The 25,511-nt window shown below is 52.0% G+C and overlaps 2 protein-coding genes across 3 annotated transcripts in view; one reads left to right on the top strand and one right to left on the bottom strand.

Moving 5' to 3' along the window:
• Positions 1-5,794: 5,794 nt before the first annotated feature.
• MRPL14 (mitochondrial ribosomal protein L14) lies at positions 5,795-14,603 on the bottom strand. 2 transcript variants are annotated; one of them, XM_040697829.2, is made up of 3 exons: positions 14,508-14,603; positions 8,179-8,272; positions 5,795-6,438 (listed from the first exon to the last, which is right to left on the bottom strand). In XM_040697829.2, the coding sequence occupies exons 2-3, from the start codon at positions 8,250-8,252 to the stop codon at positions 6,072-6,074; spliced, it is 441 nt and encodes a 146-aa protein (XP_040553763.1). In that variant the 5' UTR covers positions 8,253-8,272; positions 14,508-14,603; the 3' UTR covers positions 5,795-6,071. The 2 variants fall into 2 exon arrangements, with proteins under 2 accessions (XP_040553763.1, XP_025004854.1); XM_025149086.3 differs by having other exon boundaries at positions 14,551-14,603.
• A 102-nt stretch (positions 14,604-14,705) lies between these two features.
• TMEM63B (transmembrane protein 63B) overlaps positions 14,706-25,511 on the top strand; it is a 38,629-nt gene continuing 27,823 nt past the window's right edge. Inside the window, exon 1 of the mRNA NM_001379241.2 lies at positions 14,706-14,840. The gene's annotated coding sequence lies outside the window, so the exon portion shown is untranslated. The remainder of the gene's footprint in view (positions 14,841-25,511) is intronic.

Raw genomic sequence — 25,511 nt, 5'->3', positions numbered from 1 at the left:
CCCAGCTCCCCACCTAGGGAACGGCTATCCCCAGGCACCAAAGGGCAGCGACCCCACAGCCCAGTGGGAAGCCGGCAGGGCTGGAGCTCTGGGCTGGGGCTCCTCGGCAGCCCCTACTCCCCAGCAGCCCCCAAGCCCGTGGAGCTCTTTGTTCCCCAGCGCCAGGCCTGAAGCCAGGGGAGAAGGGGCAGGGGGTGGGCATGGAGCGGCCCTACAGGACAGCCCGCACGTGGGGCAGCGCGTGCAGCGTGCGTGCAGGTGGGAGAGCACGCTGCTGGGGCTGAATGGGAAGCACTGTGCGAGCATCTCTGCAGGGAAGGGAAAGAGAAGGAGAGAGAGGGAGGGAGAGAGGGAAAAAAAAAATCCTGTGAGTGCAGCGTTTGCAAAATGAGCTGGCAGTAAATAGCTGGAGGACAGACAGCATCTTGGTACGTGAGGCGCAGCACGGAGAGCTGCACCTGAGCAAGGCTGGGCCACGGCTCGCTCCACCATCACACGTCACCTCCTGATGCATCCTCCCAGCCTGCCTCCCTCCCACCACCCCCTCCTCCACCGTGAAAAGGCAGTGGGAAAATGGGTTCCCCTGTGTGCCTGGCACGGCCTCACGGCAGGGAGAGCCACGGCTCGGCTTCACTTGGTGCCTCTGCTTCGGGGCATATCCGGTAGCACCCTTTTTCCTGCTGGGGACCCCCGTGCCCAGCCTCTCCCCCCACCCTTCCTCGAGAGCTTCCTCCCTGAGCAATGGCAGCCGTGCAGCCAGCTCCCTGCTTGCCGTTTGCTCTTTGTTCCCCTCGCGGGGCAGCGCGCTGCCGAGATCTGCCGAGGACCGACACAACTCATCTCACCCCGTGGCAAAACAAACGCTAAATCCACGAAGCACCTGCGAAGCGCAGCGCCCTTCCCTGCCCGCCACGGGGACGCTCCGAATGCCACAGCCGCCCCCGAGCTCACGCGGGTGACAGCGGGTGCCCCACCCCGGGTGGCGGCGGGTCCCCAAAGCCGGCCGTGCGCTGACACCGACTCGGCCCCGCGCTGGGATCGGGGACACGCGGGACGGCGCCACGGGAGGAGCCGCGGCCGCGGCAGCCGCCTCCCGGAGCGGAAAGGGCGGCGTGGGGTGACACCGTGTGGCCGCCGCCCCGCCTTGCAGCCTGGCGTTGAGCTCGGGGAGGGATGCGGACGGATCGACGGCTGCCCAGGGGGAGCTCTGAGCCAGACGGCTCTGCGAGAGAAGCAGCGGGACGAGGCGCTCCACCACGGGAACTCCGCTCCCTGGGAACACCGACGGTGCCCTGGAAGCCCAGCGGGTAACCGAGGCCTCTTATCGAGCTGGGGATGGCACAGATGGAGGCAGGGAGCTACACACCTGCCCTCAGGAGGCACGCCGAGGTGCAGCACAGCACGGAAAGGGTGGGGAGCAGCTACGTGATGCCGCGCAGGGAGAACTGATCTTATTAATAAAAGCTGCTTCTTCCCAGGGTCTTGATAATCTCTCCTGCTGCAGATTATTTACAGCTGTGGAATTTAATACTCCAATGAACAAAGCTCCCCGAAGCAGAGGGAGCGAGCTGTTAACCCTTCTGCGCAGCTCTCGGCTGGGGTTTGGCATTTTGATGCCACAGCCACACTGCATCCCAGCGCCCAGAACCAAGCCAGGCTGATGGCACAGAGCAGGCTTATCTAGGAGAGCAGCGCCTCAGATACCCCGATTTCCTTTGCACAGCGTCAGAGCAGCCCACACCTGCCCTAAAACCCCTGTGTGCGCCTCCCAGGTTACACAGCCCCTTTGCTCTTGACTTGCAAGAGCCCCTTTCCTAGCTAGCAGAACAGCGAGAGTCTCCCAGGGATCTCCCTCACCCTTCAGCCACCCCAGGCAGCTAGAATGGAGGTTGTGTAAGGACCAACTTCCACTGGCTCAAAATTTGCACAGCCCATTAACTCTGCACATCCCAGTTCTTACAAGTCTTTTAAGATTCACTCAACTTTCCTCAGAAATGCAAGATAGTACCCGCCGGCCGTGAGCAGAGCATTTCACCATTGAGTTTTCCAGCAAGCAATGCGAGATAGTGTGAGTGCACTGAGCAGACACCTGTATGCCCAGGAGCTGTGGTGGGTCTGGGCTTGATGCCCCAGGGCCCCTGTCCTCAGCTCACCTTGCTCTGCAAGGCACATCAGGGGCAGAGTGGCAGGACAGGGAAGCCAGTAAAACCAGCCGTTTGCTGCTCCCAGCATCAGGAGTCATAGCTATAGGGTTGCCCAGGGCTGCCGAGGGCCTCCTGGCAGAGGACCAAGAGCCAAGCAGAAACCTCAGGAAGCAAGGGCTGAGATAACATCTCCCATCCTACCACCTCCTCAGTTCATCTCCTGCTCACAACAGTGAGTTCTCTGCTACTGGGAAGATGAGCAAGCTAGAGCAATGAACTCTTTAAACCTGAGAGATGCAGATAACAAGGGCAAAGAGAGGAGTGACATGGGATGACACGGCCCAGCAGGGGACGTTTGGTCCAAAGCCTGCAGCTTGCTGTGGGAAGCACTGCAGTACCCAGCCCCGTAGCTTGGCGCTCATATTTGTTTTTAAAGAACCACATTAGGGCACAGAGTTTCATAGCCTTGAGCTGCCTTCAAAAGAAGCCTGTATTTCAGGAGCCCAGGTGACAGCCTGCTTGCAGCGACCACACCACAACCATCAAGCACATCACCTCCCTTTGGGGAAGGCACGTTTGCTGTTACCACTGAACACAGTCACCAGCGCTGCCACAGAGGTGAGCGCTCAGGCTCATTTTGAGCTCTGTTAACCAGTTGTGCTTGCTGGTGTCCTGGAGCAATGAGTTCCATGCGGTAAGTGATGCTATGGAGAAAAACAAAAGCTGGCAAATGAGCCCAGCAACTTGCTTTTGACATATGTTGTGGCCCCCCTTCCAGCCCGCTATGTCCCCTGCTGCCTTCCCTGGTCCCACAGTCCCTCTGCCCTGCTGGCGCAGGGCCACAAAGCCTGTCTCCCAGCCTCTGTCTCCAGGCAGATGGAAGCCATCAGCTCCCTGCAGTATCCCTCAGTGATAATCTGTCTCGCCCATTTCCTTTTGAGACACCCCTTCTCATGGCCAGCTAATCCCCAGAGTTTGCCTTCCTCTGTCCAGCCCTGGGCCCCAGCGGTCTGTCCTACCCCATGTCATTTCTGGGGAACTGGCCATCTCTCCCTGCCCCCACAGAACACCCTAAGAGACCAATTTCCCTCAGGACCCACCAAAGAACATCTGGGCACAAAGTCCCGGTCATCACGAGGGGTACAGGCACCTCATGGGAGCAGAATCTGACCTAAATCCCACATCCAAACACAGGAACAGCACTAACCCAGGGACCCGGGCAGAGCTGGCCAGGAAGGCACATTTGTAATGATCTGTGAGCTATTCCTTGGGGCAAAAATAGGGACCCTGGAAGGACTCTGGATTCTGGCTTCCAGCTTCCTTTGCTCTCCACAGCAGCTCACAGCTCCTCCAGAGGCTGCACAGGAGATGAGAGAATTCCTCCTTGGCACCATCCCCTGCTGGGAAACTTTCCCATAGAAAAATCATTTTAATGGCAGAATAATAAACATAAACAGGAAGAGGGGAAGGGAAAGACAGCCAGCCTCCTTCAAGGAAAGGACCTGCAAGAATCACTACGCCCAGGAGAAACCAGGTTAATTGTATAAAATCAAATTGCTTGCGTTGGAAGATCACCTGGTTCACCGCATCCCAAGCGTAGCATGGGGCAGGCTGCAAGCCCACACAGGCAAGTACCCCACAGAACAAGGGCCTGCACGTGGGTCCTGCTCGAAGGAGAGACCCCGGTGAGAAGCTGCCCCTGGTGAGTGCCTGGAATTTGCCAAGTGCAGACATAGCGTCCCGATGTAGGGATTTCTGCTGAGGCCACGTTCCTTGTCAGGAAAAGACACGTACAAACCGCGGGAGCTGCTCGGTGGGATGTGCTGAGCTTAGCTGTCTGCATGTCTGCTTATTAAGCTCTGAGGTTAAGGATTTAGTTCCACATATCAGTTTACTTACAAATAAAGCGTCTCTCCACGTTTTAATCTCAAGCCTGCTCCATTGTCTTGCCTGCTTCCTCTGGTGCCCTCTCCCCACGACCTCTATCCCTGCAAAACGCTGCAAAGTTATTAGCAAATATTCTGTGGAATATTTAATATCCAAACAGCAGGGTCCATGCATCCCACGAGGAACTCATAGCCCTTATGGTCAGGACAAGAAAAAAAACATTGTTCGGAGGTCCCTGTTTCCTACCAGGGGACTGCTCCAAGCCTGGAGCTGTTGCTAAGCAAGACCAACCAATCCACTTGAGTAGCTCTGTGAGTGAGTTACAGGCTGGGTTAGCTGGAACCAACTGGACCCCTCTTCCAGCATGCAGCTGGCCTCGCAAAGAAACCAAACGCAGCAGTGGAAAGCTATTTTTCAGCCTTAGGTTAACAGAAGTAAGTTTTCTTTTCTGTTCACAAAAGGATATACATTCTGAGGGAATTTACATCCTCCCATCTTCAGGAGGCACACACTCTTTTCTACTTGAAATAAGAAGTTTGCCTCTGCTACACTTCAAGCAAGACCCACCTTTGCAGAGGTAAGTCTCCAATGCCTGAGCTTGCAGAACACCTCTCACAGCTCCACGAGCCACTAGATGGCCGGCGTGCACACCCAGGGATGCTTGGCCAGCGACTGCAGCTCCTTCTAGGAAACAACAGGAGGGGACCCAGCCACGCTTCTTGCTGCAACCAGAACGTGCTGTTTGTTCACGAACCCGCCCAGTAAAGCGACATAAACGTCACCTTCCAGCAAAGAAATCTCTCCTTGAAAGCAACTGTGTTCAGACAGACTGGAAAGACTGACATCAGCTGGGCATCTGCTGTGCTGCTTCGTCCAGCAGGCAGGCTGAGGGCTTAATGGCAACAGCCTGGAGCCTGGGAGGGTCCAGAGCAGCAAATCCAGCTTTTTCTGGCCCATGGAAAGCAGCAAACAAGTAACATGCTACAGGCAGAAGGCGGTCTTGCCTGTTTTGAACTGGGAAGCCCATAGGCTTAGGCTCCTCTGGTTCACATGTTACTTAGAGTAATGGAGCAGGAGGGGATCCAGGGCTCTCCCACGTCCCTTTACCCACTGCAGGCACCAAGTTTCTCTGCCTGGCTTCATATGAATGAAGCAGTTTGGCTCCTGGACTACAGTTACCCCTGAACACAACAGCACAGCACCTACACACTGATGTGCCTAAGTTTAGGAAGCACTTCTGGACAACAGCTGGCCTCACCGATGAGTACATGCTGCCTATCAGCAATAGATAATGGACAAACCTAGGTTCTCTGATGCAGTCTCAAGAAGCTGTCTGGAACAATGTTTCTTACTGCCAAACTTTCAGTCGGAAGCCAACCCTTGTACTGCCCAGAGAAAATAGAAGTTAATTTAAGATCAGGTGGAGAGCATAGGCTGTGTCCCAAACCTACCATATTCTCCTTCCCTTCCCAGCTCTGCTACATCTGATTCAAGCACACACCACCAAAGTTGTAGGCCATCAGGTTTTCCCAATTCCATTCACTCCTAAAGTCTTCTTTCTGAGGCAAAGATGTGGAAACTAACACTCTTCTTGAAAGCACCAATAATTCATTACACCACTCTCATCTCTCCTACTTTGTCATAAGTGAATCCATTTTGTACATCCCAGAACCACCAGGCCAGGGACTGAGCTCTGCGTGTTGCTCCAGCAGAACTGTGAACAGCAGAAATAGGGAAAACAGAGCATAAGCAGTACAAAACAGTAAGGATTTTCACGTTTTTACTTTAATAACTGGAGACCAAAGTAACACCAGCAGAGCAGTGTGAGTATAGGACCACTTCCCAAACAGGCTGTTTTCTGTTCTGGAGAAAAACAAGGCATTTCAGTATTTAAATTAGCTGTTTGTATTTCATAAACAGGAAGAGAGACTCTTAATGAACCTCAACTTCTGCATGTTTCACCCTTTTCTAGAAAAGGACCGAGGAATAGGTACTGTAGGAAAGGATATGAACAGGATTGCCAGAAATCTTTCTTAGCTCTCATACAAAGTTGCGGGCAATGGCCAAAACTTTGGAGAACTCTCCTTCTCTCCGCCGCAGGATATAAGGTATGGGCGTTTTTATTCTAGTTCCTAACGGATTCCCGTTGTCTTCTATGAGCACCACATTGTTAGAATCAAACCTAGGTGTCATGTGAGGACCAGGCATCTTGTGTCCTACAATCAAAGCCTTCTTCTTTTCTCCTTTGATAGCCAGAAGGATCTTATCTCCGACTTTGCCAACTCCAGTCTTGTTATACACGTGGATACACTTTGGTGGCCGGTGGTATGGCGCGTTTCCCAAGGCACTGTTGTCCACCACTCGCACGCGAGTAAGTTTCTGTATTGCTCGGCATGCTCCACTGACACTGGCAAAAGACAGGAAAGAATGAGAGACAGATCTCCCCAATAATCCTTGGGGACCAAGGGCAAAACCAACACAGGATCTCGTCACTACAAAACCACTCAGAAGTCACCAGCAACAAATATATACCATACAGATGACACATTCACTGCGTTCAATGTGTTCTTTGAAAGCCAGATGCTACTTGGAGCTTTGCACACTCTTCAGTAAATGTCAAACATAAGACAACCGTTCTACTCTGAAACACGACTAAAAGAAGGAGTGAAGAGTGGCTTGCATTTACTGCCTCTTTTTTTTCTTTTCTTTTTTTTTTTTTTTTTTAAGCAACTGTGGATGATTCAGTTCAACTTCCATTTACAAGCGAAAAAAAAGTGCTTGCTTCTTCCACAAACAGCCTACAGGAAGCTAAGACTTAAGTCAGGCTCCTTCGATCTCGTACACAGTCCCCAGCAATCTTCGGACCAATCTCCTCTTCAGTGAAGTGCATGAGGTGCTCTCACCAATCTTATTCTGCTCCCAGTGAGACCTCTGAGGTCCTGCTGTGGCTGCTGCCACCTTCCCCATGTGAGAGGAACCCAGAGAGAAGCATTCTCTTCTGTGTCTGCTTGCACTGTGGGATTATCAGGAGTCAGAAATAATAGGAATGCACTGCATGGCTCTAAATTAGTAGATCTGACTTTGAATACACTTGGGAGCAGCAGGGATAAGCTGAGAATTTCAATTCCCTTTCAGGAATGGCTCCTCTTCTATCACACCCCATCCTCTGCCTGCCAGGCTATGGTTGCACAACAGAGAAGGCAGAACAGCAGAAGCTGGAAAGGAACAGTACTGCCAGAGGGAGAAAGGGAAATCTCGGCTGGACAAAGCCTAGAAAGCAGCAGTAGCAAACTGACAACTATGAATGCGTGACGGCCTGATTACTGCTAGACAAGATAACTGCACAAGGTGGGCTTCTCTTCTCATTTCTGACACAACCTCAGGGCGGAAGCCCCCACATCCAGACGCAGGCTCACCACACAGGAAGGATTTCCCACTTCAGGTTGCTGACTTGCCTTCCAGCAGCAGCACTCCTCACCTCAAGGTCTTCGCCTCCTTCTCACTGTCAATGAATATCCTTTAAATATGTGGTGGAGGAGCCAACAAGAAGAGGTGTGCTGCTGGATCTTGATCTTACAAACAAGGAAGGTTCGGGATGTGAAGGCTGAGGTCAGCCTTAGCTGCAGAGCCCACGAGATAGTGTTCAGGGTCTTATATGGAAGAAACAGGGCAATTACCAGGATTCTGGTCTGAAGGTCTGAAGTCCTGGACTTCAGGAGAGACAACTCTGATCTCTGCAAAGATCTAGTTGGAGGTATCCTGTGGGTTCGAGCAATAGAAGGTAAGGGAGCCAAGAGAGTTGGTTCAAGAGCCACTTCCTCCAAGCTCAAGATCAGCGCATCCCTAAGAGTAAAAATCAGGCAAATGCAGCAGGAGGCTCGCATGGATGAGCAAGGAGCTCATCTTAAAACTCAAATGGAGAGTTTAGAGAATGTGGAATGTCTGCAGAGTTTAGATCATGTTCTGACTGCCAGGAACCTGCATTTGTTTGGATTCACTTTACAACCTACAAAGAGACATCTGTGGTATTTTTTCTTATATTACATTATTCTTTTTTAATTAGAAATACTAAATCTTATGCTTGATTTACATAATAGCATCTCTTTCAACCACGAAAATAAAAGCAAAAGCAGGATTTGAAAATCACCTGAAGTGTCGCTGGAGGACTGTGTTGCTCAGATGGGTTAACGAAAATCCCAATCTCCTGTGCAAGAGAGCCATTCGGATTCTGGTAAGCTGCCCTGTGTAAGAAATAAGAGAATTATGAACTCTGGGCATAGTACAGATTTTTTTTCACTTCCTTTTTCTTATGGCGATCACACACTAGAGTCTCAGCAACTCTTTATACGTTTGTAATCCACAGCATACAGAGTTCTAACAGCATCACCAGCGTGCTACAAAGTACAGCAAGAGCCCCTGCCTGAATTCTGTAGAGAATATAATTCAGATGCTTATACTATAAAGCTGAGTTCAGTATCCCTGAGCTGCAGTCGTCTGTGCACAAGGTTAAAGGCTCTTCTGTGCACTCTGAACCGTGTAACAACAAACAAGTTTGAGAATTTTGGATGTGAACAGCTTCTAATTTAGAGAGTAGAGTGACCAGTAAAAGCTACCAGTGTTGCCTACAAGACCAGGCAAAAAGCCAGAGATGCTCTGCAGACTGGCATCAAAGCATCAGGAAACAAATTGCTAGACAAACACAGCTCAACCACCAAGGAGGGAGTGCCCCTTGTACATATACAAGCTGTGGAGCACTGTTTGGAGCCCAGCACCTCACCCCTACCGATCTTGCTTTGTTACAGATGCCCAGAAGGAAAAGCTTCCCGTGCCTTCACAGTGCTTGCTCAACCCCAACCAAAACACTGCCCTGACCACAGCAGAACCAGGTTACAAGGCTCTGAGATGACCACACCCTCTTCCCTAGCTGCATCCCTAGTTGTTCCCTAACCCCATTCTGTCAAACCCATCAGGACCAGCCTGCTGAGTCAGTCACAACAGCTTATCTGATCCCAGCTTACTTTGCCAGACATGGGTTAGGAACAATGACCCAGGCAGCTATGGCAGCACATCCAAGCAAGAGCAGGAAGCAGCAAGGATCCCAATGCCATCCTGTTTCAGGGCAGCTCACACAGAGCTAAGACTTCTCTCTGACTGAAGCTTGCTGAGTGACAATGCTCATCTAGACCTTGGCAGCATAACTAGCATTTGCCCTGCTTCTCTCCTGTCTAAAGGCTAAAATTATACGGACCACTTCTCTCTCTTTGCTGGTGTTGAGCACAAGGCCAAAATCTGGAGCCCCATGTTGTAAAACAGTTTGGTTTTTTTTAAAATAAAGCTGACCTAACTTCTCCCTAGAGCACTCCCAAGTACACAGCCTCAGTTGTTCTTATTACAACCAAGTAGAAGGCAGACTGATTTTTCACTTTCTCTTTACTCTTCTTCCCCCCAGTGTTTGCTTACTTGGGGACATATGAATGTTTTAGGTTTTGCAGCTGTCCTAGAGAGCAAGTGTTGCTGACAGCAGGATGAGAAGCACCACAGCAATTCTGCAGCAGTACTCCCTGAGCGAAGCATGCATTCTCCAACATGTGACAAACCATCTCAGCTGTCGCCCAGGCAGGTTTGGAACAGATAAAAGCTATAATCAACACTTACATTTAGTCAATAACAAAGCCACATTTCTGTTGGGCAGAAGACGAAGTCTCCAGATGACTCAGGGTATCCGTTCTGAGCTCACCTCTGCCACTCCCACACTAAAACAAGACCCCAGAGAGGCTGTATTTTTGCAACAGTGCCTCACCTAAATGTGTAAGCCTAGCAAAAAACAAGGCCCTGCAGTATTTAGTGTCGCTGGTTATCAAGACCTGATTACCTGCCCTTGCTGCTAGGACTGCTACACACCTTCAGCTTAACTCCCTTGCTGTAATCCTACACCCTGTGCCAGCAGGGAGGAAGGCCCGTGTCCTGTTCTGCACACAGATGTACTGTTTCCCAGCACGAAACTCAAACCCAGGGTGCAAGGGTGCTCCTAATTCCTCCAGCAGCACAGCAAGGCCTCGGAGCCCACCAGAAAACCTAAACTAGCAGCACTGCTGAGTCCGCCTCTCTACTGTCTCTGAGAGATGTGCTTCAGGGAGTCCACCATCGCCTCCACAGCTACGTAGGGCTGAAAGAGCACTGCTGGCTCCCAAGCCTGGGCTGCAGGGCAGGACCAGGAGCATGCTCTGCCCGCTGTCAGAGGGACGGCAACACCGCAACCAGCTCAGCGTGCTCAAGGCCGTGTGTCAGAGCCCCAGAGTGCTGCCTAAACTCTGAACTCACTGCCCAGTCTCAGGAGGAGTGACCGCTTGTTTCTACCCTGTGGCAGCAGTGAAGGTTTGAAGTTACAAAACTTCGGAGTGAAGCATCAACAGTTTAAAGTGTCCAAGGACTGTTTATTTTTCCACATGACTCAGTATCCCTTCACTGCTAGGAATTATTCCTCAGTATATTAAGATGTGTCATAAACTAAGAAACTTTGAATGATTGATTACTTGGAATGCAGCATCCTGTTTGGAATTGAGTAAACAGAATATTTTTAATGTGCAAGGAGGTTCAGGGCAGAAGGAAGAATGCTTCTGCGGCACGAAGCCCAGCACGCAAGGAAGGGTGCAAGTGGGTTTCTGAACAATGAATCATACCCCTAACTCTTGGGACACGCCAGCTTCCATTCCAAAAACAGCTGACCCTTTGGGTCTGGTTCCAGCACTCCTCAGCCTGGCCCAGTTCTACCTCCGTGGCTGGGAACAGGCACCTGATCTCCTCTGCACTTCGTTTTGCCCTCTGCAGAGGAGCTAAGGCCAAACCAAACTTGCAAGGGCAGAGAAGTCGTTCAGTGCCGCACCAGCACTCAGAGCTGGTGCCAAAGGCTGAATGCTATTACGGAGACGAAAGCCCCCTCCTTTCCAGAGCTGATGTTGTCTCCACACCTTCTGAAGAAAGCTGTGCTTAGCACATGCCTGGAGAATGCGCATGACCTGGCTTTGCTCCCAAAGGCGGATCTCTGATTGTGGTCTCTTATCCAACTTCACTGCTCAGAGTCACGTGGCAAGAGTATCCCCGTAACCATCAAGCATGAACACACATGCAGGAGCTCCTAGGAAGTCTGCTGGTGGTATTGCCCAGCTGGTGGAGAAGTGCACCCTGTCGTAGCCTGGACAGGAGAAATAGCGCTGCTGCTTTGTATTTAGTTACTAATATGCTCCTGATCAGGAATTATCTTGGAGGAGCCTTTTGGAGGTCATCTAGTCCGACTCCCTGCTCAAGGAGGATTAACTTCAAAGTAGTTCATACTAGGTAAGAGCAGTGTTAAACAGCCCCTCAGTTCTAGCAGTGGCTCTACCTCATGGCTGGAAGGACTCAACCTGAAATCTTACAGGCACTTGTCTTCTTCCTGCTCCACAAACCAGTTAAAAATTCACACCGACTTCAGACCGAGCTCAGATTCTGAAAAGGGGGAGGAGTCTGCTAATCAAATACTCACTGGGGTGACCCAATTTCTACTTCACTGAGTCACTCTGAACATGCAATAACCCGCTATGGCAAACTCTCCCTTCTCATCTCAAGGACCCTTCAGCATTACCACGTCCAGTGCAACAGAGCACCACCAAGTTCAAAAATCACACCACAACATACCATCACTTTCATGCTTCTGGTAGTTATTTACCCAGCGCACCATTTTCAAGTGCCACATTAAAGCTACTACCTTCACCACTTCCCCAGAAGATTAAAGAAGTGATTTATATTTACCACAGGCTAAAGTGGCTTTTGAATGGGGGAAATTCTGGAAAATTTCATCCCAGTTAACAGAAGCAGGCCACATACAAGTTTCATACAACACAGGCAAACACACGAGGGACCCCAGGGGGCTGATATGAAGCAAGGACGTTCTCCAGATAAGGAAGGCAGAATTACATACATGCTTTAAGCCCACGTCAGGGCACACAGTTCTAACAAAGGAGTCTTGTGTCCCCACAGCGCTCATTTCCATCACTCCCCTTATGCTGGCTCCAGCATTCATGTCAGTGCTGTTTGCAGGCTGACTGCATGAACACTAGAGCAAGAAGATGTGGCAGAACACTGGATGTCTCCTTTCACTGGCCACACACTTACACTGGGAGAGCACCTCAAGAGATTGTGACAAGAGAAGAATCTCTTCTGTTTCAGCAAAAAATACAAATGCGTTTCACAACACTCAGTATGAATCTGCTCTACTGATATAGTCATGGGAGCACTAAAAACATCTTTGTCTGAACACTTAATGGAACAGTGAAACAGCTCTGACCAAGGTTTTAATCAATGGTGCATAGCCTAAAACCCAGTCAAGATGTCACTCTTACCATGCCTGCATCCTGGAATAGAAGTACTTTTAAATAGTGCTATTAGCAAGCAATACACTATTGCTTTCCTTTTTAATGAGAAGTCGGAAATGACACTTCCTCCCTGTTCCCCCCGAAGACCTGTAGTTCCACAAACATTCAGTTATTTCTATTTCAGCTAGTAACTCACCCACACAAACAACCAGGCCACAGGGAGACTCAACGGATGTGCAAAGCAAGTCCTGAGGCCAAGCAACCAACAGCTGCTGTCAAAATACGAAATGAAACAGGAAAAAATATCCTTTACAGCAGTGATCTGATCTGAACCTTCAGATAGTGGGGGCCAGTATTCCAAGAGATGAAAAAAGACATGCTCTGGGCACCACAAGGATTTGAACTGCATCTGTCATCCATCATTAAAATGCAGGAAATAAATCCAAGACAATACGTGCAGTGCAAATACCTCAACCCCTACTCGGCCACTGTGGGTTTATTTATGGAATGTCTGCCAGGGTGTGCTGCAAGAAGCAGCAGAGAGTTGTGGGGTCGATCCATTCGTGGCCATCCTCGTAAAGGAAGCGATGTGATGAAGGGCTTGGGTGCGTTAAAAATACACAAGATACCCATTACCAAGGCATAATTGGTTTTGCACTAATGACAGGCAGAAAGGCCGAATTCACACAGAGGAATTAAGTCTTCATGAATTCCATTTATGAATAGGATTCGCTATTAAACAGGATATTTATTGATCCAAGTTACCAACAGCAACTCACTGCAGGTCCATCTGCTAACAGCTCTCCAGTGAAACGCACTAACCTCATTTGCACAATCAGGAAAAGCAGATAAAAAGAGCTCAATACCTTTAATGGAAAACTTACTTCAGTTATTTTAAATATCCAGAAGCCCCAGCTCTAAGGTACTTAGATCTGTTCCCGTATCCAAGCACATTAATCCATTACATACCTAATTACATATTACATTACATATTCACAGTGCTGTACTAAAATAACAATGGATTGTTCCCAGTGTATCATAGAATCATAGAATGGCCTGGGTTGAAAAGGACCACAGTGATCATTGAGTTTCAACCCCCTGCTATGTGCAGGGTCGCCAACCACCACACCAGGCTGCCCAGAGCCACATCCAGCCTGGCCTTGAATGCCTCCAGGGATGGGGCATCCACACTCTCCTTGGGCAACCGGCAAGAAATTAAGCCACAGAGAGAACTTCCTAAGGTCAAAAGAAAGGGGTAGCAGAGTAGATTTCCAATCCCAGGAGCACTGATGCGACCTGTGGGGATGGAGGCAAAACTTTTCCTTGTTAGGGTCTTTTGGAGTCACACATAAATCGAGAGGACCGCCTGCAGTGCCCTAACTCATTGCTACTATCTCCTTTTGGTTGCACCTCAGCTACCTCTAAAAGCACTGAGGTCTCAGAACGGGACCACAGACAACGAGCCACAAGCCCACATCCTGTTAGCAGCCCTAACCTGGGTGAGCAAGTCCCAACCAGCAAGGTGTGATCACCGACCAGAAAGCACTGACGTGTGATGGCAGGGAAAAGGAGCCAGGCGAGAAGGAGAAGGTGTGGAGCAGCAGCTCAACCATTAAAGAAAACCCACCAAAGAAGTCAGGAACCACTGTCCCAGGTCAGCTGTCCACAGGAAGACGAACGACAGTGGCTCCCTTCAGAAGGAAAGGAACTGCTCCAAAGGAACGTTTGGGTGGGCGAGCAGCGGGGCCCAGGCTGCACACACACCTCGTGAGCCCCCGTGCCACGCAGCAGCACTTGGGCCCAAGCTGCACTTGTCAGGGCACAGGAATCCCGCCTCCATCACGCCACGTGACTCCTCATACCCACGCCGGCCTAATGCTGGCAGCGCGGCCCCGAAAGCGCTGTGGAGGACACAGCGGCCGCGCACAAACGCCAGAGCAGCCTCCGTGTTTCCCTCCTCCCAGGCCCACGAGGGTCGGCGCAGGCGGCATCCGCACAAGGCTGCAGCCAGGCCTGCACGGAAGGCCTAAGGATCGGCGACCGTCCAGCACCGACGGCGACAAGACAGCCGTTCCCCCACGGCCCCACCCGGACACCGGCTGCCCCCCGCCGCGCCCCGCCCCACCTCGCCTCCGAGCCCACCGACCGCCCCCGCGCCCGCCGCGCACCTCAGCGGCACCGCGGCCCTCCGCCCGCCAGCAATACGCACGCGCGCTGCGCCGCTCGCCGGCGACACGCACGCGCGCTGCGCCGCCCGCAGGCCCCGCCCACCGCTGTGCGGTGCCGAAGCCACGCCCACTCGAGGCCGCGCCCCGCCCCGAGCACAGCGGAGCCGAGCCGAGCCGGCGCCGATCGTTCCCTCCCGTCGCGGCGCAGCGCAGCGCAGCGCGGTACCGCAGCGCCCGGCGGGGCGGCAGCAGCGGCAGTAGCCCGGGAGCCCGTCCGCGCCTGACGCCGGGTAAGCGGTGCAGCATCGCGGGGGCTGGGGGGGGGCGAGGCTGGCGGGAAGGGCTCGGAGAAGGGGGGAAAGAAGGAGGGCGGCGAGGCCGGCTGGGGCGGGGGGCTGCCATCTTGGAGCGGGGAGAAGCCCACGGCCGCGCCGTGCTGCGCTCGGGCGGCGGGCGGCGGCGGCGCTCCGGCCTGCCCGGGACGGGCCCCGTGCCGACGGGGGAGGACGAAGCTGGGACCGTGGGGCTGTTCGCTCCGTCCCCTCCCCGTGCGCCCGGCCCCGCGGGGCGTTCGCTGCCCGCTGCTGCGGTGCCTTCTGGACGGCCCTGTGGGTGCCCCGCCCGTACGTGGGACAAAGCTCCGCGGGCCCCGGGCTGCGGCCGCGCCCCCTCGCAGCCCCCCGCGTTCTTCGTGCTTCCAGAGCGCGCGGAGCCGAGCGCCGGGCTCCGAACCGGCTGCGGGAGGACTCTGTGCCTATCAGGGATAACAGCCGCGCTTTAAGGACGTGGATCCTATTGAGTGCAATTAGCTGGCGTCCGCCTGGGAGGGCCCTTTTCGTGCCGCGCTCTTTTGAGGTCCTTACGGGCTGAGGCCCGTCTGCAGCCCTCACCTGGGTGTGGAAACAGCGTGAGGGAGACGGGGCTGGGAACAGGCTCTGCTTGGGCTCAGGGGCGTGCTTGGTTGCCTCAGGTTTGTGCTCTATTTGCATCCGTTCGGTAACCTTGGGAGGAACGGTGGCTGCTGTGTGTTCTGAGGGTGTCGGTTTTCCTATGGGGAGCGTTGCTCTGAGCCTTGCAATGCTCCGGTTTCTTCCCCTTTGACCGGAGTGTGGTGTCACTGTCCTGCAGCATCCCGGGGTCAGGAGTTAAGGCAGCAAAAGGAAGGTGCCGAGCTGTGTGCTGCTGTTGTCTCCTTCCTCGGGCTCTCACAGTACCCTCGGTCACGTTTCCTAGCAAGAAAATGGGCTGGAAAAGCGCTTTCCTCTGATAAACGTTTACGCAATAAAATAAAGTGTGCTTCTTTCTAAGAACGAGGATGCGAAGAGCATCTCGGTGAGCGTGAGACCTGCGGCAGAAGCCTGTGCACCAATGGCCTGTCTTTCCTGTCTTCTGGTTGTGCTTTCAGTGAGCCAAGGGCACCGAGTGGGGCCCTGCCACCTGCCCACGCTGCCTCCTGCACCCCTGGCGTAGTGGTTTTGATCTCGGCGTGCATCCTTTCCATCTTTGTGATGGGGTCTGCGAAGGGCTGGTGCTGCCCGCTGCTCCCGGCCGAAGGAGGCTCCCGTGTGGGGTGTTGTGCTGCCTGCAGGCAGCACGATTTAGGGATCCGGTGGCGGATTTGCATATCAAAGCATCAGCGGGTGCTGTGCTCTGATGACTGAGGCAGGGATGGTGGTGGGGCTGGCTGGGGAGCGGACTGCAGCTTCCCAGGGCTTTTTTGATGCGGAGATGAAGCGTGAGAATGGGGATGTTTGGAGAACGTGTTTGGTTCCACGTCTGTTAAGGCCTTCTTTAATTAACAGCTGTTTTCCAGGGGGTGGGAACAAAGGAGAGGGGCCACACCTCCCTCTCGGGCCCGAAGCCCCTCTCTCCTCCCATCGGCACCTGCCCTTGGGTGAGAGTCTACGTTTCCTGCCTGTGCTGGGCTGCATCTCCATCCCCATGGCAACAAAACCGAAGTAGCCTTTCCCCACGGCACCGGGTGTTGCACTGCCTTTCGACAGCCCAGCCCGTGGAAGGGACACGGAGGTGCCGTGCCCCAGCATAGCCGCGCAGTGTCGGGTCTGGCCCGATGGCGGAGGCGGCAGGGAAGGGAGCGGCTGGGCTGTGTCCGTGGGGATGCTGCGTGACTCAGAGGAAGGCCTTTGTCTGGTGTCGGAGCGGTGCCTCCTACTCCTCCCAGCTCCCCCGGGGCCTCGCTGGAGCTGAGAGGGCAGAAAGCAAGTGCCTGTCTGCGAGCGTGGCTCTGCTTTCATCCCTGGTCAGTGTGATGGCTGCAGCCACTGCAAGCAGCAGTTATCATCCTTCTTTTTTGCGCTGACACATTGTGAGCTCCAGTGGGGAACCACGGTGCTGTTGGTGCAGCCCAGCTTCTGGCCCCTGCAGCCCCGGGCCTGTGGGTATGCCTGCTGGCTGGGTAGCTCTGGTACCTTGTGCTCTGGCTGTGATGGATGGATTCCTGATAAATACGAGTAAATAAAAATCCAGAAAATATTTTTTTGTGTGTGTATGTGAGTACACGCAGTGCAAGAGAGAGAGGGCAAGATTCGTGGTGCTGGTATCAGGCCTGTGAAGCAGAGGCTTGCACTGTGAAATGGCTTTTCTGTGAGGCTGCAGGCCTGTGTTTGGCACTGCCTCGTTGCTCTGTTCTCCCAGCCTGGAGCTGGGTGTCTGCCCTCTGCTCCAGATACAGATCAGCTGCAGCAGGCGGAGGCTCCCTTGCAAAGCGTGAGATGTGAATGCTTTCCTCTGCGTGTCTCTGCAGCGTTTGCTCCTTTTTGCTAGGTTCTCTCTATGTGCATGCAATAGCTAAACAGTGCTGCAAATGCTTCTGTTCTCCCCGCTGCTCTGCATGTCATAGAATCATAGAATGGCTTGGGTTGGAAGCGACCTCAAGGATCATCAAGCTCCAACCCCCCTGCTGTGTGCCAGGTCACCAATCTCCACATCTAATACTAGATCAGACTGCACAAGGCTCCATCCAACCTGGCCTCGAACACCTCCAGGGACGGGGCATCCCACGTCAATTCTGCCTGCCTACCCATCTCCCTGCTCTGCCTCCCCAGGATACCAGCGCTCTCCCAGGGCCAGGTCTGTAGTGACTTGGTGCTGGCAAGGTGGGGATCCTCCTGGCAGAGCTCTCAACATCTTCCAAAGCAGGTGTCCTGTCAGCACCGGGAGGCAATGGCTGCAGGCAGGGCTCGTGTCTGGCTATGCTTGCTGTCTTCTGCAGGCGTTTCCTCAGCCTCTAAAACCCAGCAGCCACCAAAGAGCCCCTCCTTTTCCCTGCCTGGAAAAAGCACTGTGAGCTTCCAGTGCCTTGTTTTTCCTGTCCCCCTCTGACCTGTGCTTCTGCCCCTTCCTCCGGAGGTGCTCCTGCTAAATTCCTTGCAGACCTCAGCTCTGGGTGGCAGCCAATGGAGCTCTAGCTTGCACCTGGTGCTTTCACAAATTAAATAGGGGCCATCAGTAGACTTTGTCTCTGGTCCCTTCAAAGCCAGGGAATGAGACAATCTTGGTACTATCTGTTACTTAGAGGAAACCCAGATGGCTGCAAGCCTCATCTCCTGCTTGAAGTAGTCATCATCATCTGATGTCTTCTGCTTGAAGGTCAGGCAGAGCCTTGTAGTACTGCAGGGCCACGGAGGATATCTGCTTCTGACTTGATAATAAATCTAGTGCCACGGGTCTAGGGAAGATCTTAGAAGAGATGCATCTCTCAGCTCCGTGTGTATCATCTAGCTTCCCTTTGTGTGAACCACTGGGCTCTGGAGGCTCTCAGGTGTTGCTGGTGAGGCTGACAGCTTCTCCAGAGTGACTGTGTGTTCAAGCTGGTGATTTGGTTTGGCTGGCCTCCTCTCTATACTTGAGGCATAGACCTGCTAACAAATTACTGTGTGCCTGTTACACTGCGGTAACTGCCCAGGGGTTCGTTGTTACTCAGTGTAGAAAGGCAGTTCACTTGACGTGAGTTGCAACATTATGAATCTGGAGGAAGGAAGTAAATTTGTGTTGGGCACAAAACCATGTGAAGACTGGCTGCAGCAGGAGCATCAGTGCTGTTGGACAAAGCGAAGAACTGGCTGAGTGGAGAAGAACAAATGCAAGGTGACAGTAAGTAGGAACTCTGTCTTCACCTGGAACAGAAGGTCAGGGGTGATAAAGGATTTAGAGGAGTTAATTTTAAAAAGTGAATCCAAGCACAAGTGAAGTAAAAGCAGGTGATGAACATTTAGGTCAATTAGATGTGATCAAGTGGACAAAGCCTTATGAAATTCACCTGAGTACTTAATAAGCTGGAGCAGTTTTTGCGTGGTGAGCAGCCATGCTAAAGAGCACTTAGCAGAGGGAGATCTCAAGGTTTGATATCTTGATGTATAGGGAGAAGGAATAGGGCTACAACTAGATAGTCTAAATAAACTGGAATAAATAGCTGAGCAGCTAGTGTCTGTTGTGCTAGGAGAATATGCTGCTTTAAAATCCACCAGTGCATTTTTGTCTGGAACATACTGCATCACATCAGTCAGTTCCCTTGCCTAGAAGGATGGCTCGCCTAGCAGCTGGGCGGGGGCGATGGATGTGATAGATCCTGACTTGAGTCAGCCTGTGTCACTGACCCACGTGTCAGCCTCATAAACAAATGGGGAAAGGATGGGAGATGTGAAGCATCCCTCAGCTGGATGCGCGACTGGTTGAAAAGCTGCATTCAAAGTACAGGTTGATAGCATTTCTCTCTGATAGGAGACCCTGCCTAGACCCTGGCCCAGGGCTGAGGCAGGGCTGGGGAAGACATTGGTGTAACCAGGATTAGTGAGTTGGATGAGTTAGCATTTTGCTGGGGAGGAGGCACACGCAGTGCAAGCCTTGTGCCAGACTGTGTTGGGAGTGTCACGTCTGAAGTGCAAGAAATAATTACTGCCATCCCTGACATAGATGAGAGATTACTGAGGGAATAGGCTCAGACCCTTGGAAGGATGTGCACAAACAAGGAGAGTGTCCAGCAGTGCAACAGAAATGATTGAGGTCTTTAGAAATACGGTGTGGGAGGAAGGATGCAAAGAACTAGGACTGAGTTAGCCTGAGGAAGAAAGGATGGAAGAGGGAACTTCCTTAAGAATGTACAGCAGTGTGCTGCTAGGAGACTGTAGTTGGCTGTAGTCATTGAAGATGGGGCGGGAAGTCATTTCATCTGTAGTGGTGGAGTCACCATCAACTGAGATGGTGAAGCAGAAGAGGCTATCTTGAAGATTTGTGAGGTTTTTGTATCTGTTTTGGGTTTTGTTTTAGTGTGTGTTTGGTTGGTTGGTTTGGTTTTTTAACAAATTGGCAAATAGCTGGCTGTGCCTCAAAGTGAAGAATCTCACCCATAACTGCCAGGGTGGAAGGGGCCTTCTTAGTGTACGTGAAATGTTTGATAGCTGTAGAGGAAGCAATGAGTAGCCATGGGAATATGATTTCTGCAGAAGGTGCTCAGGAGACTGGTACTGAAATACTCTTATCTAAATCCAGTGTCTGTGCTCAGAAAAGGATGTTGAAAAATTCAAGAGAGCTACAGAATAATCCGAGGGCTGGAGATGAATCTTTATGGTGAGAAACATAAGGAGATCAATCTGTTTATCTAATCAAGGAAAAGATTAAGGTGGGACTCGGTTATCCTACATAAGCATAACATGTCTTATGACTGTGTGTCATTAGCTTGGAAGGGTAGTGATGCCAGGCTGTAAAGGATAGCAAGAAAAACGCTGGGCTGTGATCACCTCCAGGGCCACGTAGGCAACTGGAGGCCCCTGTCTTCGCCCCTTCCTTGCAACTTGTTACCACTTTCTCAGCACACCCTGCTTTGGGTTTGCAACTCCTGCCTTGCTGTCTGTGTTAGCCCTTTCCTTGGGACTCCTGCCTTGTGAGGAGGCACCTCTAAAGCAAGCGCTAGCCTGAGCTCAGCTAATACATGGTGATGCCCTTCACGCACTCTCTGTGCATGTGCTCCTGCAATTGTTCCCTGCCTTTTCTTGCCCCAGCCCATCTGTCTCTTTGAGTGATAGACTGCATCCCTCCCCTTGTGGCGCTTGGCTTCCTTGCCAAACAAATAGCTGGGAGCCTGCCCACCGCCTTCCAAACTCACCATTGGGGTCAAGGATGAATAAATCTAAACATCACCCTTGCCTCTGGTCCTGGCCAGCCTGTGGGCCTGGGCATCGTCACTTGTGGCTGCTGTTGTATTGAGGTTCACTAAGTCAGCTTCCAGTCTGAGAGGCAACGTTTCTGTCATAGCCCAACGATCAAACCCTGAGAGGGAGATCGGGTGAGATGCTGCAGCAGATGGCTTGCTAAAATCTCACTACATCCACGACTTCCCTTTCACCCACTGACGCTGTAATGCTGTTAAAAATAAAGATGATCCAGTTTGCCTGATGAGGATGTATCCTGTGTAAATCCCCGCTGCCTAGAGCTCATGGCATCTTGCACTCTCGTGTCTTCATCTTTTATTCTCATCTGTGATAAGGGGAACTTCAAAGCTAATGAATAGATAGCTCTTGACTGTTGCTGCAAGTCAGGGGAAATAAATGCTTTGATGCGCATTGGGGAAAATCCCCCCTCCCCCGGTGTGTCACCGCTTTTTGTCCTTTTTTCTCAAGTGTTATTCCATTTGGATGAGAGCAGAATTTGGGTGTGCAGGAAATAACCTCAGCAGGCGTTTGTGGTTTTTCTGGGGAGCACCTCCTACAGCCACAGTTGCTCCAGGAGAGACACATGAAGCAGCAGCTGTAGTTCTCTTCTGGTGGACACAAGGTGCGCCTCTGCAATGGATGAAGGCATGAAAATATTCGTGGTGGTGGTGATGTTTCATCTGGGCCATGCCTGCTGGTATATTAGGTGCCTCCTTCAAAACACCTACAGCCTTCTGGCTGGCTTGAGGTGTGGGACTGCCTCTTTCGGTTGCCCTACTGATACGTTATTTTGGCAAAAATGCTCCAACTTCTCAGGCTGGTTTCTCCTACCACCTCAAAACACCTAGAAGCGGTTTGGCCGGTATAACTGCACCCCTGTCAAAAGACTTCTGCCTGTGCAGACGTGTTGATCACTGGGGACTTTGCCTCTGTGTCTGAGACCGTGCTGGAAGGTGTCTGGGGATGGCCTGGTCCAAGAGCTCACACGGGGAAGAGAAGGGAACCGGGGCAGTTGAAGCATTGGAAGTGTCCAATTCTAGAGAGTTTCCAAGATGTGCGAGTGACTGATCTATTGGTATGCTGAAAGCAAGTGGCTGGTGAATAGGAAAAAGAAAACCCAAAACCACAGGTTTCAGATAAGGGAGATTTGCTGCTTTGGTTGTGGTATGCATACTCCGTTGTTTACGCTGCATCTTCTGTAGCAAGAAAAGGGATTTTTTAGACCTTTTCATGAAGGTAAACTAGCCCATCTGTGCAATAGTGCAGGCTGGACTCATGCGCCGTGGCTGCGTGGGTGTATGGACTGGGAACACCCAGCCTAGTCCTGAAAAGTTATAGAGTACCATGAGCCTGTCTGGTCCACAGCAAGCATGCCTGCCTGCTTTTCCTCTGACACTGTCTTCCCCCTCCTGGCTGTTTTTGGTCTGCCCAATCACCCCTATCAATCTGTCATTGCCTCGCAGACTTCCAGAGCATAACCCTGGAGTTGTTGCTGCCTAGATGTCATCTTGCACTGCTGGTTGCACTGCCTCTTTGCAGAGCTGGCTCTGGTAGCCCCAAGCAGAGTTTTGGAGTAACACCAAAACACCTTCTACACCTTCTACCCCCGTGCCAAGGCTGGCCTCGTTATTCCTGCTCAGTATCCCCACGTACATGAGTGTTCATGTCCCATTATGCCCGCAGGAGCCTTGTGCAGGATAAATTTCAGAGCCCTTCAGAACAAATGTATTTTGTTCCTTCTTTCTCACTCTTTGAGGGGAAAAAAAAATTCTATGTCATTTGTGGAAAAGAGATGCTTCTGGGGCTCTACCTGACAAACCCGCATGTCATAGAATCATAGAATGGCCTGGGTTGAAAAGGACCAGAATGATCATCGAGTTTCAACCCCCTTGCTATGTGCAGGGTTGCCAACCACTAGACCAGGCTGCCATACCACAACCCCATCCCTTGAGAGCAGGGAATGTACCCTGTCCTGATAAGTCTGAGCACTGGTCTTGGATGGAAGACTAAACTAGCAATGGCAAAACTTGATAGTGCATGATGCTGCTCCCCTGGATATGTAGACAGCAAGCTGCTCCAGTGAATTAATGATTTGGTCTCCTTGGAAGGGCTTACATGGGAATTTTCCTCTCTGCCAGGCAGAAGATGAGGTGTGGGGTGTATCAGCAGCATGCCTGTGACTTGAGGCAGCAGGGATAGCTGTGGGTGGGAGGAGATGAGCTGGATGGTGATCGTGGGGGTGAATCTGTGAGTGCTGGTGGTGGGAGGAGTGGGTAGGCCCGGGCACAGGCCTGCTTTCCAACAGGTGTCTGGGTATGTTTTCCCCAGCAAGCCCCTGCTGTGGTAGAGATGCAGCACCCAAGTGATGCACTGGAGCACTCCTTCACCTCATGCTGTGTGTCAGGTACGAGCTGAAGGTTTATCAGCAATGAGAAGCTTTGTTGAAGGCATGGGATCTGAGAATGAGCAGAGCTTCTAGGAGGAACTCTTGTCCTGCAGATGATCAGCAATCCCTAGGATCTACATCTGATCATGTCCTGTGGTTCTATCACTAATTGTGTGGTCCAGCCAGGCCTCTGGACTCCAAGCTGTGATTGGATATACATTGAGCCATGTCTGAGGCTTTCTGGTGAGACCACTGGACAACCTTCCCTGTGCCTGTTAGGAGAAGTGGAAACTCAGAAATCGATCCAAGCCTCTTAATTTAAGTGCACATCTTCTCCAAACCATTTGAAACTGGTAAGTGCAATGGCATAGAAGATGGATTCAGGAAATGGCAAAGGGGAATGGAGCCAGGAGGTCCATTACCAGTTTAGTGGTATGGAAGGTGTGCTGAGCGTCTGAAAACAGGAAAGCAGTAACTTTCTCCAAGAAGGAGAGGAAAATACGAGGTTCTAAAAATGAGCCTGGCACAGAGAGACAGATGGGCTCAGCTAGAAGGAAGGAATGGAAAATACGATGGTGGCTTTAGGAGGAGCCAGGAGCTGGCACTGGTTGTTCTGCCTGGATGGGCTTCAAGACTCTGATCTGCCACCATATGGGTGTTCGGCTCAGTAACATCACTGCAGGGTCTGTTTTCTCGCTGCCTGGCAGGGTATGCCTTGAACACCACAGAAAGCCTGCATAATTTAAGGATCCCTGGGAGGTACTCTTCTCTTGCCTTTTGTTGCTCAGGTGCCTAGTTCCAAACAGGAGTCCTGTGGGCCTGGGCTTCTTAATCCCTCTTTGAGCCCAAGCTGTCTTGTGCTTGTCTCTTCCCGCAGCTGAGGGCAGTTGGGTGTCCTTGCTTCATGCCCAGGGGCAATGAGTCGATGTGATGGGTGGCCCTGTAAGAGGTAGGCAGAGTGGCAGCTGGGGGCTGTGTTCCTACATGCTTGCCAGAGGCCCACCAACTGTCAGGTCTGCTGTCCCTCCACAGGAGCTGGGCACTGCCTGAACTCCCTGTCACAGCGTTACATCAGCCACTGAGCTGCTGGAAGAACATCACACAAGCTGTCAGGAGGCTTTCAAGGGCCCTGCGTTAAATCTGTTCTTTGACACCGTGCTTCCAGGGCTTAGGATGATGGCCTGTTCTTGTGTGGTGGATCTAATCGACAGCATTCTCTCCCTTCCACAGGAAGATCTGCCCAGAGTTTAGGTGTCTGTTATTAAAAAGTGCTGAATGTACCCTCGAGTCCAGTGGCCACTGGTGAGGGAGCTGCACGTGATCAGCCATCCTGCAGCACCTGGCCCTAATTCACCTTCCCACGATCTCCTGATCTTCCCACAACAGGAGGAAGGTTCAACTGATCCAGAGTGCTTATACTCTCTTGACTCATCTGATCCTCCGCTTCCACCGCCAGAGCGCTCAGTGTTGGTAAACAGCATGCTATAAATAGGCATCTGATGCTATACTGTGAGGTGTTCTGCCCGCTGTTGAGCACATGCACTGTGGGACCTGGGCCTGGCTGCTGTGAGCTCTGCTGGCTCTCATAGAGCCTGGGGCACCGAGTGAGCTCTGTCATCTCTGCCCAGTCACACAGGTGTCACGTGTGTGCCATTTCAGAGCAAACACTGAAGGCTGAATTGAAGAGGCTGTGGATTTCTGATGATCCACGGAAAGTGAGAATCAACCTCAGGGTGTTCGCGCAATGTGGAACCCCACAGTGTTATCTTGGTCCCTTTGCTGCCCCCCCGTGAGAGAACCAGTCACCCTGCTGTCAGTCCCCGTGCCCGGTCGCTGGTGTGGCCCTGACTTCCGCACTCAGGATTCCTCGGAGGCTTTGATCGGGATGCCAGTCAGGTGGCATCAGAGGAGGGCAGGCTGCCAGGGGGGAAATTCCAGCCTTCCTGATTGCTTGGTGACAGGCCTCCAGCATAAATGGCAGGCAGGCAGCGGGTGGCAGTGCAGGAAAGCTGGAAGAGGTGCTGCCCTCCTGCATCCTTACACTTTTCCACGTCCAGGTGCTGGTTTCAAACAGGTAAACCCAGTGCTGGGGTATCAGGGTGGCCTCTCTCAGCTGCTGGGCTGCACTGGAAAAGACACTCTAGAAGCAGACTGACTGGTGCGTGAGCTAAGCCGGTGGTTTTGTGTTTTCTTCACTGGTTTAAAAACAAAACAAAAAACAAGAACAACTCGATGCCCTTTAAAAGGTTTCTACCTTATCTCTAGCATGCAGCATGCGTCTTTTTGCACCGTGCTCTGGAAATCAAGTGGTAGGAAGCCTGTCTTCTGTCGCGTGGTAAGGAAGTTCCTCTCTGTGCTTTGAATCCATAGATCATCTTCCCCAGCATGAGGTATGATGGGTTTGTTTT

The sequence above is a fragment of the Gallus gallus genome, chromosome 3 (genome assembly GCF_016699485.2).
Source record: "Gallus gallus isolate bGalGal1 chromosome 3, bGalGal1.mat.broiler.GRCg7b, whole genome shotgun sequence".
Taxonomy (NCBI): domain Eukaryota; kingdom Metazoa; phylum Chordata; class Aves; order Galliformes; family Phasianidae; genus Gallus; species Gallus gallus.
Note: the sequence above shows the minus strand (reverse complement) of the source record. Positions and strands in the feature narration are given on the sequence as shown.

What these genes read in the sequence shown, in the direction of transcription:
- MRPL14 (XM_040697829.2), bottom strand. Translation starts at nt 8,252, where the DNA reads ATGGCTCTCTTGCACAGGAGATTGGGATTTTCGTTAACCCATCTGAGC. An exon ending in GTCCTCCAGCGACACTTCAG is followed by an intron (nt 6,439 to 8,178) that starts GTGATTTTCAAA and finishes GTCTTTTGCCAG; the next exon opens with TGTCAGTGGAGCATGCCGAG.